The 18,844-nt window shown below is 38.9% G+C and overlaps 1 protein-coding gene across 2 annotated transcripts in view; it reads right to left on the reverse strand.

Annotated features, from left to right (window-relative positions):
* Positions 1-18,844, reverse strand: part of LOC108433472 (protein shisa-6-like) — a 156,420-nt gene that overhangs the window by 112,882 nt on the left and 24,694 nt on the right. For both annotated transcript variants that reach the window (XM_017708068.2, XM_017708067.2), the window contains exons 3-5: positions 18,530-18,672; positions 10,625-10,717; positions 2,064-2,132 (exon numbers count right to left, since the gene is read on the reverse strand). In XM_017708068.2, the coding sequence (XP_017563557.1) occupies positions 2,064-2,132; positions 10,625-10,717; positions 18,530-18,672 (305 nt within the window). The remainder of the gene's footprint in view (positions 1-2,063; positions 2,133-10,624; positions 10,718-18,529; positions 18,673-18,844) is intronic.

Below are 18,844 nucleotides of genomic sequence, written 5' to 3' on the forward strand. Positions count from 1 at the left end.
TTCTTTAGATCAAGTTTCCAATAACTTTGTCAATGTGCTCTTTAGCTTACTTATGTTTCCAATGCAATGAGTGGATTAAAATGTAAGGTTTATATAATGTAGTTTCTGTTGAAAATGTGTAATTTTGTAATTCAGTAATTTTTTTTGTATATTTGGATTGAACATGTGGGACAAAATGTATTTTGTGTTTTTATCCAAAATATGTTTTATAATTATCATTGCCATCACATTTAACATCCATTCTGAATGTGAAAATGTGTTGAGACTAGTAAAATATGTTTGATGTTTCATGATAAACAATATACGTATATCCAAAACAAACAGACAGATATAGAGGCAGCTAGATAGATAGATAATTACTAAAAAAAAGACACACTTCAACAAAAATAAGAGCTGTATTATTCATAATTCAAGTATTTTGTACCCAAAGGCACGTTCAGCAGCCAACAAATGTGAGTTGTTTGTTAAAACCAGCATCTAAATCCAAATGAGTTGAGTCAAGTTGTTAGGGTATTATATGCTGCAGCAGGGAACGCAAACAGACCCATTCATTTAGCTTAATCTCCTTCCCAAAAGAAACTGGTGTACAATGTGGATATTCCTCACTTATCAACTGTGATTAAGATGCTCTATGATGCTGTAGTGCCAAAAGCTCCTTGAGCAACACTAATGAACTTAATCTCTGGTGTTTCTGAAGGCCCAACAGGGGAGTTATTGAAGCTACGCTGGTTTACATGAGAAAGTAGGAGGCAATTAGGGCAAAAACCGACTTTACACAAACGCCTACATGAGGACTTAATGAAATCGAGGAACAGCAGGAGTAAACTTCAGCATTATAGCTCATAGTAAACACACACATATATATGTACATACACAATCACTGTGCACAATATACAAGAGTACTACGATCATGTTGCTGAATATTGTGATACCTCTAGTAATGTATTCAAAATATATTGGTGAATCCATGATGTGACATGGTTGAAGATCTCAATGAATATGAATTAATCTTAGCAGATAACACAAATAACTTCCCACAGAAATGGAAACTGACTGGTCAAGATGGTCACAGCAAAGTAAAAATGGTTAGATTGATTAGAGGGATTAGTTGATAAATATTGATGTATCAATATTTGAAAGCATGACATCATAATAATGATTAAAAAACATTACACAGTGCATAACCCAGATGAAAAACAACGCAACAGTTCCAGTTCTGGTTCATTTCGATTGTTTCAGACAGCTGCAGCCATCATAAGATCTGGGATTAGCAATATATACATTTTTTGGTCATGTTACGCCACTTTAAAGCACCCAATTTGGCTAATTAGCTACATTGCTTGTTACGCAGCTTAACTTACTGGCTGATATGAAAAAATATAATGCACTGTTGTCCATTTGCACTTGTCCACAATTACACACAATCATCTGTAGAATAAAGCAAAGCTTACATTTCCTCAGAAAGACTTGTTCTGCAGAGGTTAGCATGAATACTAATAGCATTAGCTTTCTAACCATTTGATGACTCCTTACCTTTATAGTAATTTAGTAATAATTCTAAAAATAACAATCATCGTATCAGCATACCATCTTAATTTATGGTGTTGTCATTGGCGATGAACTAGTGTAATAGACTTTTTCCTCACCTGGATATATATATATATACAGTAAATAATGTGCTATCAGGTTGCTGGCTTTGGCTGCAAGTGTCCAGACAGACGAGTACCATTTTGTCTTGATACCAGTCTAAGCAGTTACCAAAAAACACAAGACTAGAATCTTTGGTACTGGACAGATGGCTGATAAAAACCACATGTTTCCAATTTTCTGGTGCTAAAGGTTCCAGTGCTTAGTGAAGTGGAAAACTACCCTAATTAGCATACACCTTGAACCTTCAAAACCGATTGCATTTCATTCTTGCTTTTTTCCTTTTCAAAGATCTCTACGACATTTACAGATCAAAACTTAAAATGCAGTGTTGGTTAGTCACCAGGAGAGTGTTTAGCTCTATGGTTTGGTTGAGGAATTGATAAGACCTGCTTTAAGAATAGTGAATTACATACTGTAAGACAGAGGAACATCCAGCTCTCCTTGCCAGGACAGCCCACCCAGGTCATCCACAGAGTGCTGAGCTGCAAGAAACACAAAACAAATGATGTTACAGATTTTGACCTCTTCACATCTAAAATTCAGGTTCTTCTATTTTTGCATATTCTATGGTTTTATATTCCATGACCCTATCTGGACTAAGCGGTTTACAATGATGATGATGCTGGTTTTATATTATCCCATTTTTCTTGATAGTAATGTCAAATTTCATAGCTTGATCCACAGATTCAGCACAGCACGGCACTTAGCAAACATACACTCGAACAGTGTAGACGAATAGAATAGAATAGAATTACAATAGAAGACAATTAAAAAAAAGAATTCCAAAAGGTCACAAACTTTAGAGTTTAGAAGCATAACAACAGAAATGTATTTCTCTTATATCAATTTCTAGCTTGTGTCCTGATGAAGCTGCAACCAATTTTGTCGCATCCACTGAGAAATGACATTTCTCAGCATGTCAACAGAGTCTTTACTTTAGAGGGAATGCAAATGCATAATTGTGTATCACCAGCATATCTAAGGAAATGTATCTCGTGTTTCTTGATTACATTTCTTAGAGGCAGGATGTAGAGTGGGAAAAGCAGTAGCCCTAAAATAGAACCCTGTGGAACTCCGAAGGAAATTCTACAACACAATCTAACAAACAGTCTCAATAAAAATTCCCAGATTCAAGAATAGGAGATATTAGCCCATAAACAACTTCTGCAAACACCAAAATACACCACATAACGATACCAATATTTAAATAAACTCCCGACTGTGTAGCCCAGAGTTTTGAGCCTGTAGCCTGCTATGATGCTTTGGGTCATAATTTGTATTTTTTTCTGTGTAATGGGTGTCTGTCTTATTCCATGAAACAAGGAGAAGGGAAATGCACAGGGCTGATCAGTATCAGGGGGAGCCATTTTTAAAAAGGATGTTTTCAGGAGGAAGCGGCAATGCTTTGCTTCTGATGTGGTTTCCGTAGCGTTCCCATTTCCCCAACCAATTTTTGGAAAAGTTCAGTCAGAGAGTGTACAGCTTACTGTTGCTTTGTTGCCTGTTTGTTGAGATTTTCATAAAGATAGTTTACAACATGTTGATAAAACATTTAAAGCAAATGGTTTAAAGAGTCAATGTAGCTGCTTCGTTACATACTTCTTACACATATGTTCTCTTGTCAGGAAGAGAGAGTTACTTTTGCTAGCATTTGTTTTTTCCTTGTTTGCTTTAGTAAAAAAAAAAAAAGGCTAGTATTTGTCTTTGCTTTTCTTTTGTTTGGTTATGTAAGTTTTGTTCTGTTTGTTATTTTCCCATTTTCTTCTCTACTGTTCCATTTGTTATTTGTTATTGTCCTAACACTGGAGGGTATATATATATGATATATAGATAAAAGTACTGGGACACCTACACATTGCACCTACAGAGGCTTTTATGACATCCCATTCTAAATCCATAGGCATTAATATGGAGTTGGTCCCCCTTTGCAGCTATAACAGCTTCCACTCTTCTGTGGAGCTTTCTACAAGATTTTTGACTGTGTCTGTGTGGATTTTTGTCCATTCATCCAGACAAGCATTTGTCAGGGTCACACTGATGTTGGACGAGAGGGCCTGGCTCACAACTTACGTTTTAGTTCATCCCAAAGGTGTACAGTGAGGTTGAGGGCAGCGCTTTGTGCTGGCTTTTATAAACTTGTGGCAATGGGACTGAATGAAACACTTGAATTTAACCATTAACAGGTGTGTCCCAATACGTTTGTCCATATAGTGTAGTTGGAGAACCAGGAGAGCACAAATGACACTTTTTTAATGATGTGGCCTGACCTTGACCGGATGATAACAGGATCATGTTCCCCCCACCCCCGCTCCCTTTGTTGTGGTGGCCAATACTAGTGCTTTGTATTTGGTTTTTAACTACAAAACTTCAAACAACAGTTATTTATCAATTAATTTCAGTTAAACAGGTTATGTGGTACTTTAGTCCTTTGAAGAAAACCGATGATCAAAAGATGAACTTAGAAGTTGGGCAAATTGTCAAGGCAGTCAGTATGAAATCCTCCCTGTTTGACTTAAAGACGAGTTTACACATCCTCAGTGATCAGTTATGACACGTTGCGCCTGCATCCAGGCTCATAAATACAAAAAACACAAACACATACATATTTATGTGTTTTGTGTTTGGTGTCCTTTTTTATTACAACACACTTTGGTGTTATTTGACTGTAAACAATTAGCCTCAGCCTGTCTACTATCATTACAGCCAGCAGATTTAACACAAAGCAGTGCTCCAGAGTCAGCTAAAACCATCGGAGCGTATGTGAGAGTGTGCGCAAGAGAGTGTATGTGTGTGCTTCACCCCACTGCTCCACAGCCATGGGAGAGCTGCTAGAATAGAATTAAATCAGGAGGATTTAAGTGCAGAAGCAGATTAGGGCCCATTTGCATGAACCGCTGGGACTTGGTGTGAAGATGAATAAGCAAAAAAAAAAAAAAAAAGATTTAAGCAACTTGTTAAACTAAAAACTTCCACCCATTTTATTAAATGCAACTTAAAACTTCATGACCTCTGATGGGGCCAGCGAGTGGAGAATAAAACTTAAGATGCCACAAGATAGTCTGCTCTGTCTGACAATGCATACTAACATAATGACAGATGACATACAGTGCCAGTCAAAAGTTTCAGAACACCTTGGCGTCTTTTGAAATATAAAGAATCTGACATTTGTTTTTCATTTAAGTAAGAACAACCACCTGTAAAGATTTTGCCAAGAAAACAGTAACGTTTGACATATTTAGCCTCAACACTCAGCTTCATCGAAGTGTCTTCCCTGAAGATTTTTGCCTAAATACCAATTTGACAATGATGTTAAAATTGTTAAAAATAACTGTTGAAACTCTTTTCGTCCAAAGATACCATTTTTGGCCCAGATAAAAGACTTGAGTGCTGAGGAGTGCTGAGGAGTGCTGACATTGGCACAAATATATGTTAAATAAGTTCAATCGGGTGCTCAAACTTTTTGTCTAAGAGGGCTAGAAAACAATATAGAGGCAAATAAAATAGGTAGGCCTCAATCTAGTTTTTGAAAATACATAACATACCACGATATTTTATTACTGAAATACTGCAAAGAAGCTATTTAAAAGAAAAGTATTGTTTTAATAAATTACATTTAGTATAAAATGATGCTAATTCTTTGATGAGGTGAGGGAGTGGGGTTCATGTAACTTTCTTGTGGATCAAATCATATCTAGTGGATCAGTACCATTTGCTTTAGCTGGGTTTTCGGATATCAGGTCTGGTGTATAACATTGCACGCTTTACCCTGTTCTGAAACTTCTGGGCCAGGATTGTCATTGCTCAAACCCACTTGTACAGTTTCCATAGAAAAGCATTGACCAATAGAATAGGACACACTGGGGTAGTGGCATATGAGTCTAAGGTCAGTATGATCAATGTAAAGTGTTGGCCAGAGGGGTAAAAAGTTGGATTGTGGAACTGTATTGTCTGAAGTGATGGAGCTCCACCCAGTACCTCTGAAATGAGTTGGAGTAGAGTTTGATATCCAGAACTGATCATCTGTCATCAGTTCTTGACCTCTCTAATGCTCTTTAGGCTTAACTTATTTATAACTTATATATCAACTTATTGTTTGAATTTCAAATAACTCACACCTTTTAAGGCAGTCTGAACACTAAATTCTTTTAGTTAAAACCACATTTTTTTTTACAGTGCAGCAGAAACTAACTTACTCTTGACTTTAGAAGAAATATTTTGTATATATACAGTCCCTTGAAAAAGTATTCATAGCCCTTGAACTTTTCCACATTTTTTCACGTTACACCCACAAAAATAAATGTATTTTGTTAGGATTTTATGTGATAGACAAACACAAAGTAGCAAGTAACTGTGAAATGAAAAGAAAATTATACATAGTTTTCACAATTTTTAATAAATACAAATCTGAAAAGTGTGGCATGCATTTGTATTCAGCCCCCCTGAGTCAATACTTTGTAGGACCTCATTTTGCTGCAATTACAGCTGCAATTTGTGGTATGTCTCTTCCAGCTTTGCACATCTAGCAGCTGACATTTTGCCCATTCTTCTTTGTAAAATAGCTCAAGCTCAGTCAGATTGGATGCGGAGCATCTGTGAACAGCAATTTTCAAGACTTGTCACAGATTCTTAATGGGATTTAGGTCTGGACTTTGACTGGGCCGTTCTAACACACGGATATGCTTTCATCTAAACCATTCCATTGTAGCTTTAGGGTTGTTGTCCTGCTGGAAGGTGAACCTCCATCCCAGTCTCAAGTCTTTTGCACATCCATCTTCCCATCAACTCTGACCAACTTCCCTGTTCCTGCTGAAGAGAAGCATCCCCACAGCATGATGCTGCCACTGCCATGTTTCATGGTGGGGATGGTGTGTTCAGTATGATGTCAGTTTTATACCATGCATAGGGTTTTGCATTTAGGCCAAAAAGTTCAACTTTGGTCTCATCTGACCAGAACACCTTCTTCTACATGTTTGCTGTGTCCCCTACATGGCTTGTGGCAAACTGCAAACAGGACTTCTTATGGCTTGCTTTTAAAAATGTCTTTCTTCTTGCCACTCTTCCATAAAGGCCAGATCTGTGGAGTACATGACTAATAGTTGTGCTGTGGACAGATTCTCCCACCTGAGCTGTGGATCTCTGCAGCTCCTCCAGAGTGACCATGGGCCTCCTGGCTGCTTTTGTAATTAGTGCTCTCCTTGCCTGCGCTGTCAGTTTAGGTGGACGGCCTTGTCTTGGTAGGTTTGCAGCTGTGCCATACTCCTTCCATTTTTGGATGATAGGTTGAACAGTGTTCTGTAAGATGTTCATAGCTTGGGATACTTTTTATTTCCTAAAACTGCTTTACGCTTCTTCACAACTTTATCCCTAACCTGTCTGGTGTGTTCCTTTGCTTTCATGATGCTACGGTTGATCACAAACCTTGGAGGCCTTCACAGAAAACAGCTCTAGTTATACTGAGAATAAATTACACACAGGTGGATTCTATGTACTATTTAGGTGACTTCTGAAGGTAATTAGTCACACTGGATTTTATTAAGGGGTATCAGAGTACAGGGGGCTGAATACAAATGCATGCCACACTTTTCAGATTTGTATTTATTAAAAATTGTGAAAACTATGTATAATTTTCTTTTCACTTCACAATTACTTGACACTTTGTGTTGGTCTGTCACATAAAATCCCAATAATAAAGTGGCTGAGTGGCTGTACAGTAGAATACAGTTTAGCCTTCTGTGCAGCACAATTTTCTCTCTCTCTCTGTCTCACTCTCTAATATATATATACATATATACATATACATACATATATATATATATATATATATATTCTCTCCTTCTCTCTTTGTAAGTCTGTGCGCTGATGATAATGTGTTGGCATTCAGAGCTATCCTTATAATAGAGACCATGAGAGAGAGAGAGATAGAGAGAGAGAGAGAGAGAGAGAGAGAGAGAGAGAGAGAGAGAGAGAGAGAGAGAGAGAGAAGAGAGAGCGTGAGAGAGAGAGAGAGAGAGAGAGAGTGAGAGAGAGAGAGAGAAGCATGTCTGGCAAAACCCATATATATTCTCTCCTTCTCTCTTTGTAAGTCTGTGCGTTGATGATAATGTGTTGGCATTCAGAGCTATCCTTATAATAGAGACCATGAGAGAGAGAGAGAGAGAGAGAGAGAGAGAGAGAGAGAGAGAGAGAGAGAGAGAAGAGAGAGAGAGAGAGAGAGAGAGAGAGAGAGAGAGAGAGAGAGAGAGAGAGAGAGAGAGAGAGAGAGAAGAGAGAGAGAGAGAGAGACAGAGAGAGAGAGAGAGAGAGAGAAGAGAGAGAGAGAGAGAGAGAGAAGAGAGAGAGAGAGAGAGAGAGAGAGAGAGAGAGAGAGAGAGAGAGAGAAGCATGTCTGGCAAAACCCCTTTAACTCTGACAAGCTGCTTCAGTCTGTTAATTAGCTCTAGGAAACATCATTATTGCGCTGTCAACATGATTCTCTCTCTATACACGCACACACACATACACACACACACACACACACACACACACACACACACACACACACACACACACACACACACACAAACTCATATAGCTCTCAGCAAATGCTTAGAGAAAGGACAAAATGTTTGTGGGACATAGCCTTGCTTTTTCATTGCTTTTTCTCTCTCTCTCTCTCTCTCTCTCTCTCTCTCTCTCTCTCTCTCTCTCTCTCTCTCTCTCTCTCTCTCTCTCTCTCTCTCTCTCTCAGTTTCTGTGCTTTTTTCTCCCTTTCTCACAGCTCCTCTTTCTTTTACAGTGCCTCAAGTTCTAGATCTTAACTACAGCTGTATTTCCCAAAAACAGCTTAGCATGACAATGATATTTAAATGATAGAGCAAGCATCAGACTGAACACTCTCTCTACCAGTTATAATGATCTTACCACTAAGGTGCTTTTGGGAAAAGGGGCCTGTTTCCAAAAAGCATTTTTAGGTAACATGATGCTCAAAAACAGTTTATCTACATTACACTGACATTCCGATCAGGTTCTAGATATTATCTGAGTAAATATGGATAACACATTCAAAAGTACTGTGTAATTAATATGGTTAAAAAGTTGGTAAGTGCCACGTCAGTCTAACTAAATCACACTGAAATTATAAACAAGTCCTAGTTATTAAGCTGATGAAAGGTGAAGTATTTAATGAATATTTTGAGTAATAAGTGTGATTCAGTGTAAATTAGCTAGACTGTCTTAAAACACCAGTAAATTGCCTAAAATAATTTATCCAAAATACATACATAGTACTTTGAGGTTTCAGCTCACACTTACCTGGTTACTAGCTAGAACTTGTGGGACTGTAAAAGAAAATGTTACCCTCCTGTGATTTGTCTCATTTTGTCTCTACACTACATAAAACAAAACTTTAGCAAGTGAAATTATAATACATCTTTGTCTTTCTGATGAGATCACTTGTCTGACTTAAGTGTAAGATTATTTTGTTTATAAAGAACTTTTATTTTCATCATTCTTACTTAGAAACATCCTTATTTTAAGTAACCAAAAGCACAAAACAAGCACAAAAACTTACTCATCAAGTTTTAATGATTGTTGCATAAATCAGGTATTGTATCAATACTTCTGGCATTAAATTAGCAGGTAGCACCTTTGCCTCACAGCAAGAAGGTTCTGGGTTCGATTCCCCAGCTGGGTGACCAGGGTCCTTTCTGTCGGGAGTTTGTATGTTCTCCCCGTGTCTGTGTAGGTTTCCTCCAGGTGCTCTGCTTTCCTCCCATGGTCCAAAGACATGCAGTCACACTAATTGGACATGTTACATTGCCCCTAGGTATGAGTGTGTGCATGTATATGTCTGTCTGTCTGTCTGCCCTGCGATGGACTGGGGACCTGTCTAGGGTGTATCCTGTGTTTCCCCCAATGACTACTGGGATAGGCTCCAGTCCCCTCGCAATCCAGAAAGATAAGTGGCTTAGAAGATGTATGTGTGATTTGCTTCAAGAAGTAGTCCGCACGTATACTGAGGTCCTCCTTGGAGAAGTTGAATTTTCTGTTGGTTCATTTGGTACACAGACCTGGAACATGATGGCTTAATTTATCTTAATTCATCTTAATTAACTCATATTGGGTCCCAGATTACTAGCAACATAGTCTCACTATGAGATAAGTAGACTTCTACAGAGTTTAGACAAGTTTAGACTGTATTATGATGTCAGCAACATCCAGAAACAGTGCTGACTCCTCTGGGTTCGAGCTCTTCTATAATGCACAGTATGAGCAGTAGAAACATGCAACTAGTTAGTGCAACTGATAAACTTTTCAATGCACTGAAAACATTTAGCATATTATGAAATGTGAAATTTGAGGCCCTGTATGGATTCGCAGATGAAGACTTGGTAAAAAAAATGGCAGAACATTCTACTTTTAAAACTGGATCAGTTAATCAGTTGTTAAAGATAATACAGTGGTTAACATCATCCTGTCCCTGTTTTTTAAACATATTGCAAACATCAAATTTTAATATTTATATCATTTAATGTTGCGTTTTCCTACTGTCAGACTTTTCTTTATTCTTTCATATACTGTCCCAACTTTTTTGGATTTTAAGGTTATAAAATATTTTGGGTGATTTTTTTTGCCATTTGTCAATATAAGTATCTCATTTCCTTGTTGTTTTAGTTTTTTTCTGAACTTTTTGTTTGCATCTTTTTGTATCTCTCTCTTCCTCTCCCTCCCTCCTTGCCTCTCTCTATCTCTCTTTCTCCCCCTCTCGTCCTCCGGTTGCTGTCTTTCCCCCAGGCCTTCTGAAAGAGGTGCACTGCAAAAAGCAATTAATTTACGCCCTTAGTTGGTCTGCAGTGTAAACCAAAGGCCAGTGTAACTCTCTGGGTTTTAATTGAGCTCCACTGATTCATCTCTGCTGGACTCCAGAGTTATTCAACACTTTAAAGTGTGTTTTTCTTTAGTAAAGTGATACAGAGATGTAGACAGAGGCAGGTACCTTTCAGGTGTCCTCTACCCAGCGTGACAAACCCAGAGGAGATGAAGTTGTGCATGTCCTGACCACTGCGGAAATTATCCTTCCCATGATACCCTAAAGGGAAGAAAAAAAACTCTTTCAGATGTAGCATAAGGGAGAAATTTCAGTCACTTTGCATCACTACAAGACCACACTGCTATGAAGCAGTGAATATAAACAAAATAAAGAAAGTACTGAACTGCACCAAAACATTTGAACTACAGCAAACCATCGGGACAACAGCAATTTTTCTGAACCATGGTAGATCATCTGACCCTCAAGAAATAAGTAAATATGAAAGTGGTTTCCAAGCTCTATTTTGTCATTGCCTCTATTTTGGAAATAAATATTCTGATACCACAATAAACCTTCTATACTACACCAAACCATGTGAACCACATCAAACCATCTGAAATAAACGAAACTATATGAACAACACCAAATCATCTAAACCACAGCAAATCACTGGAACTTCACCAAACCATCTGAACCACAGCAAATCATCAGTACCATAGTAAACACTCTGAGCATCACCAAGCCATTGAACCATATGAAACCTTCTGATGTACACCAAACAATCTGAAATACAACAAACCATCTAAACCACATCAAACCATCTGGACCACATCAAACCATCTGAACTACACCAAACCATCACATCTAAATCAAACCATCACAACTAAACCAAACCATCTGAACTTTACCAAACCATCTGAACCACAGTAAACTATGTGAACCTCAGCAAACCTTCTGAACTACAGTTAACCAACTGAACTACACCAATACATCTCCACCACAGTAAATCCCTGAACTTCACTAAGCCATCTGAACGACATGAATGTCAACAAACCTTCTGAAGTACACCAAACCATCTGAAATACAACAAACTATCTAAATCACTTCAAACCATCTGAAATACACCAAACCACCCGAATCACATCAAACCATCTGAACTACACCAAACCATTAGAACTACACAAAACCAGCTGAACTTCACCGACTATCTGAACCACTGCAAACTACCTGAACTACACTAAAGTATCTCCACCACAATAAACCCTCTGAACTTCGCCAAGCCATCTGAACCATAGGAAACTATCTGAACCTCAGGAAACCTAATGACGTACACCAACTCACATGAAAGCTGTCTAAATTGCACCAAACCATCTGAACTACAGCAAACCATCTGGACTACACTAAACCATTTGAACCATAGGAAACTATGTGAACCTCTGCAAACAATCAGGACTACAGCAAATTGCAAGAATCACAATAAATCTTATGAACCACAGCAGACCTTCTGAACCGCAGCAACCATATGAACCACATCAAATCATCTGAACTACAACAAATCATGAGTTACACCAAAGCATATGAACTGCAGCAAAATGTCTGAACTACATCGAACCATCTGGAACACAGCAAACATTCTTCTGTGTTCATCACACCAACTGTTAACTTTCCAGATAAGCAACTAAAGCAGCTTCCTCTGAATAATTTTGCTTAATCTTTCACTTTCATCTCTATATTATTCACCTCTTCAGCTCCACTGGTACCACTTTAAGTGTACCCACACAAGGCACAATAACACATATATAGCACAGGTATAAACATTCTTTAACATTTTTAAAAGGCAAAAGTGGCACATTTACACACAGCTTATATTAGAATTAACAATATGCCAAGATGTTTTATGAAGTAAATGGCATTCTATTGAGTCCCTCTTGTTGATGATTGTTCCTCAAGCTTTTCTCACTGTCGTTACCTCAAAGGGTATATTATGTCCAAGGATAAGAACACACATCTATTTTGATTCAGCTTTAATTTGTCCGTTTTTCCCCCTTGTTGTTCAGAGCTTATGAAGTCCTTATGTCTATACTTCAAATAAAATGTTACAGCTTCATTTTCCTGGCAGTTACCAAAACCTCAGTGTGTTTTTAGCCAGCAGGCAAAAGGTGTAATGAGACAGGGGTCAAAATGAAGAAGCACATTAAGTATTCATGCTCTGTGGTGTGAGGTAGGGGTATACTCTGGGTCCTATACAGGTTTTTAGAGGTCACTCTCCCACAAGCTCTAGGAGTGACACATACACACACACACACACACACACACACAGTGAAGCTGTAATAAAAGATAGTTTGCAGGGTCAGAAACCTCTGTCTGCTCTTCCAGCAGGCAGCAAAAACTTGAAAATCTAATTGGATGGTAATTGAGCTTGCTGACCAGGGCTCTTGACACCAAGGTCAATGAGAGGTATCCACAAAAAAGAGCCATTTTGAAGTAGTGTGTATGTGTCTAAATTAGAAAGAAAAAGCAAGAGAGACAGATCGAAGAGTAGAGAGGGAGTTTATGGCAGAACGTGTGTTGAATAAAGTGTCCCATTAAGACAATTTAGCCTCATCTCTGCATTCTAAGAGTGGAAAGATAAGGGAGGACGGCTGAAGTGCTTCTCTGACAGGTTTGTATGCTTTTCTATGTGCCACTGAAACATTTTCATTCCAGCAGATGTTGGGAGTCCTATTGTTGCAGCTCTGTTGGAAACCAGCTACCTGTGAAAGGCCAATCAATCCTTCCATCAGCAAACTGGGAGAAACACAGACAGAGCAAAGGAAGCTAAAACGATGAAAAGATGCTCACATTTTTTTAACATGACCTGGGCTTCTATTCATTTTAGAAGGGAAATTCCACTCATCTTAAAGAAGTGAACATCTTTTCATCCTTGTGCGGCTTCCTTATTCTCTTTGTGTAAAAAAAGAAAATGTGAATTAACTACTGTTTGCATCAACTACAGTTCGTGTGAATTCTTGATGATGACGTGACATTCTTGTGCTGCAAGGCATGAGGCAAGTCACGCTCAGTGCGTGTGGCTTATACACTGGAGGGATTTGAGCCTTTATTAGCACTCAGTAGAGCAGTTTTGACAGCACTCTGTCAGCTGTACATGGCTGTAAGTAGAAGGGAACCCTCAGGGCCTTCTGGGCCTTCAGAGAAGGTCTAATGGTTTCTGAGAACTACAAAACTACATGTTTTACTTTGTGTTTATTCGACGGAATCAATGTGCTTAAACTCTGAAAGCATTAAGTTAAAGTTAAATGAGCCTTATTAATCCCACAATGGGGAAATTTCACCTCTGCATTTTAACCCATCTGTGCAGTGAAACACCACATACAAACTAATGAATGCACACACACTAGGGGGCAGTGAGCACACATGCCCGGAGCAGGGGCATCCCTATACGCACCATCTGGGGAGCAGTTGGGTAGATACCTTGCTCAAGGGCACTTAAGTCACATACTGTCAGCTTAGAGGATCAAACTGGTGACCTTCCGGTGACAAGGTTGGCTCCATAACCTCCAGCCCATGACTGCACCATCAATTCAATAATAAATCAATAATAACATCAATAATAAATCAATAATAATATCAGTTAGACAATTTAGGCATCATAAGTTCTAAATGGAAACAAAAGAGTCAAATTCCTTATATGCAAGGCAGAAAAAATGTCTAGTTAGGAACTGCTTTTCTTTGTGGTGTTTCGGTAGAAATAGCTAAGAGAGCTGTCCTATTAGTTTGGATTTAAAGAGCCAAAGAGTGGACATAGCACTAACAAGCTACTAGAACCCCATAAGGATGCCAGCTGAAATTTGCATTATCCTTAAGATTTGACTGAGTCTGACATTTATAGCATGAATTAGAGGCCTAGCTTTAACAGTCACAGTTCACCACTGGCTGTAAGAGATGCCAGACAGCCCATTTATTTATGACTGAAGTCGCTGTCCCACTTCAATGTTGCCCACCAAGCTCCTGGGAATGCCCTCCCCACAGCAAGCAGTTCTGAGAGGATATAGTAGCAAACACATGTTTATTCTCACTACTTATTTGAAAAAATCTTTTTCTTCACCGTTTTGTGCTTTTTATCGACCTCATCCAAGCAGTAAAATGTCTTTTGCAATATTTATGCATTTTTTCAGATTTGTGCCTTTTCCATCCAGATTTTTATGCACATTTTCAAAATATGAATCAAAGAGATGGATGGAAAAACGTTTATGTATTCTACACTTCCCCTCTCCTGGTGATCAGTAGTTGGACCAGTCCATAGTGGACTTGTCCTCCACGTTCTGTGCTCCACCCTGGAACCTGTTACTAACCATTGCTCTTCCACAGAGCAGGTATTATTTGGGTGGTATTTAATTCTAAGCACTACAACGACACTAATGTGATGTTAGCTTGTTAGTGTGTGTTGCACTGGCATGAGTGGATCAGAGACAGCAGTACTGCTGGAGTTTTTAGACATTCACTATCCACACATGTCCATTCACTATCCATTCTATTAGACACTTCTCTTGTTGGCCCACCTTGTTGATGTAAAGTTAGGGACAGTAGCTCATCTGTTGCTGTACAGTTTGTGTTGGCCATCCTCTAGTCCTTCATCAGTGGTCACATGACACTGCTTGCTGGATATTTTTGGTTGGTAGACTGTTCTCAGTCCAGCAGTGACACTGAGGCATTTAAACACTCCAGCATCCCTGCTGTGTCTGATCCACTTAACACACACTAACACACCACCACCACATCAGTGTTACTGCAGTGCTGAGAATGATCCACCACCCAAATAAAACCTGCGCTGTGGTGGTCTTGTGGGGGTCCTGACCATTGAAGAACAGGGTAAAAGGGGGCTAACAAATTACATAGAGTAACAGATGGACTACAGTCTGTAATTGAAGACATCCACATATATGGCAAATAGAGCTGATAAAATGGACAATGAGTCTAGAAACTGATTGGTGTTTATTGTACACTTTAAAAAGTGCACCAACCTTACTTTTACGCAAATGTGTACATTGGTTCCATATGTATGAAATATGTTTCATTATCTCTTCTTGCCAAAAGCGATTTAACTGAAAGAAAAAGGATCCTGCACAAGAGAAATTCCTTGCACATCTTGTGAATAAAAGATTCAGGTGCTGAAAAGGAGAGACGCACAGTACTAAAAGCCAGCCTAAGCCTCTCTTTTGTTTCTGAGATGAGAGCTATTTCTGGCTCTGACGACGTTGGATTTCATTTTTACCACACGGAGACGCAGACAGATCGTTTTTGTGGAGGATCCTAAACTTAGTTTGGCTAACAAAGAGGATGCAGCTTTATTCGGAGCTGATGGTGACCCACTCTCAGGTCCACGTGAGGCTGAATTTCCGCAGCAGTGGACCTCATTCCTGTCCTGGATCAGTGCAAGCTGTGAATGCCACTGCAGGTTATTAAGCTGCTCCTTAGGTGCCACTTTAGCACTTTATCTCCACCTCTTGTTTGCCCTCTAAAAGGAACTTGAGTCAAAAGTTTGGACATGCATAATCATAAAAGAGTTTCTCGTAGTGGATCGTAGTACTTATTTGAACTATTTCCACATACTTCATACAATTATTTATTATTTTCATAAATTTAAATAATAATTTACTGTTTAACAATAATAGAGTGCCCAGAACTGAGCCTTGCAGAACACCACAAAATATTGTGGAATGCATAATGTATTAGTATCCAGTGCACCTGGGTAATCACGAGCATGCAAGTAGGTATACTTAAGACATCAAACTGAAATAATGCATATGGTATTCTGCAGTGGCCAAATTGATTAAGCAACTCAAAACCATCTTGTGCTTTAGATAAGCCCTCCTTTTACTTTAATCCAGCATTGGCATACACTCAGCATTAACGCAGTACATACATGAGCAACCATGAGGGATACAAAAAGTTTGAAGAACATTTGCATATGCTGAGACTTTGTCAAATACAGTGTTAGCAATACAATTTTAGATTAAAAAGGCTTACTTCAGATACTGTTGGTCCAAACATTTGACTTCTACTGCAATCTAAGTTACAACCAATAACACCGGCACAAAATAAATATAAACTCACCCCAGTGGAGCTGGGAGTGCTCAATATGCTCAATTTATTATTATTATTATTATTATTATTATTATTCCTTTATTTTATTTATTTATTTATTTGTTTTTGGCCACGTTTTGGAAACTTACTTAATTCCCTTTGACTTTGTCTTTCCTCATTCAAATGGAGTCTCATACCTAATGTCCTCAGATATATCTCTGGAAAAAATAATTACTTGTACTTAATTTTGATTTTGAATAAAAACTAAATAAACAATTTCTTCAAAGAACTTCCTATTGGTGTGTTTATGTGCTTGTTGGGGAGGGTCTCATTCAGGCACACATGCTCACTGTTCCTCATACATGCTTTGTTCATGTGTGTATGTGTGCGTGTGTTGCTGTGACACTAGACAGCAGCAGTATAAAGTAACAGAAACTGGGACATTGGAGTAGGACACTCAGCAACCCTTCAGTACACACAAAATCAGCTCTCTCTCTCTCTTTCTATCTACCTCTCTCTCACACACACATACACACACACACACACACACAGTTCTGATTTACAAAGCTGAGGTGGATGTAAGTGACACACACACTTCATTATGCAGCACTTGATAATCTACATTTATGACATTAATGCTCTTTGATTTAGAATTAAAACCCACACTGGTGGTTCATACGTCTCACGGCCGCTCGTAAGCTTCTATAACTCTGAAACAGATCTGAAGCATTCAGAAAGAAAAAAAGGCCTTTAAACTCTTCTAACATGAGTCAAGTTAACTCACTGAGAGGTTGTGGGTTGCCAGATATGTGTATTGATATAACAAACTCCTCTGCTTAGGCATGTGGTGCAAACATGTCTACAGCTGCTGAATCAAGAAATCTGTGGTTCTGGCTTTTCTTGGGAGTTTTATTAATGTTTTTGACAACTCTATATATAATCTTTAAATTGGTTTGAGTGGTTTTGTTGTGTATGAATGTCTATGCTAGACATCATGATAGGTTTTTTGCTGTGAACTGGTGTGTGTGCAATCTCATGATTGGGTTTGAAGGCTAGCATGTGCAACCTTAAAGTCATCTTAAGCGCCACTGCGTCTTTTCAAGCTGCCACTACTGCAATATTTTTGGACAGTTCAATGTTTGGGGGAGAAAACCAATTGCCAATTGTGTAATGATGAAGTGTCATATGGAGAGGGGGGACCAAAGAGTGAAAGCAAGGCCAATTATGTCATTTCAGACTTCTGGCCAAAGACAGTTGTGCCATCACAGGGGACTGAACCTAGGATCATATATAAGGTACACCAAGATAGCGCATGACGAAGTCAATAGGATGAAAAATGATACAGTTCCTGTCTTGCGTCATCCACTTTACCCATCCTCCTTCTCCTGGGACAACAAGAGCAGCCCGTGCAGAATGATCTGGCAGCCAGAAAAAGTGTGTTTAGCCTCAAAGTCACGAAACACTGGGTATCACAAAACTGGCCAAATTTGCTGTAATATTGAAAGGGGATAAATTACTATAGACTGGTAAAAAGGCCAGAAATTCCCACTGCTGTGAATAGAAGTCGATTCTCATGGAAGCCCCCGTTCCTCTTGCAAAAACCACACAACTGTAAAAATGTAAAAGCATTATCACCTTGCCACTATCACCTCATGGATCCACTGATCTGACAATAGAACCAATGCTTAAATAGTTGCGGCATATAGTTTGGTTGTGAGTGGGTATGTTTTCCATGCCATGATTGGTTTGGTTGTGAATGGTTGTGTATGCTGTGGCATGGCTGGATTTGTTGCCATACAGCAGTGGTCACCAACTCACCTCCTACCTACACCAGTTCTTCAAATCTAACCAATCAAGAACTTCTGAAATCGTTAATTAGCTGGAGAAGAGACTATGGTTTAAACTACAGTCCACAGAAAGATAGGTCTCCAGGACCAGAGTTGCTGACCACTGCCGTGTATGCTGTTTAGTGGTTGTTTATGTTATGGGTGGATGTGTATACCATACCATGATTGGTTTTATTGTGGATGGGTGTGTAGTGGTTCTTCAAACTGCTTTCTTTAGGTGATCCCTCAACAGTGGCCATGTTCTCCTGTTCATATTGGGAGATGGGGACAGGACCCTGCTGCCTCAGGATATCCGCCAGAGCCCTAAGCATAACACAAAACACAGCAAAGGTAGTGAGGCGTGAGAACACACGAGCACACACATATTGCCCATATTGCTCATATAGTGATTGGGAGGTTGGGCTAACCTGCTGAACTACACTCATCTTTTTATTACTGTTCACAAAGGTGCACATTCTATGCATGCATATGTGCA

This window comes from Pygocentrus nattereri, chromosome 1, assembly GCF_015220715.1.
Source record: "Pygocentrus nattereri isolate fPygNat1 chromosome 1, fPygNat1.pri, whole genome shotgun sequence".
Classification (NCBI taxonomy): domain Eukaryota; kingdom Metazoa; phylum Chordata; class Actinopteri; order Characiformes; family Serrasalmidae; genus Pygocentrus; species Pygocentrus nattereri.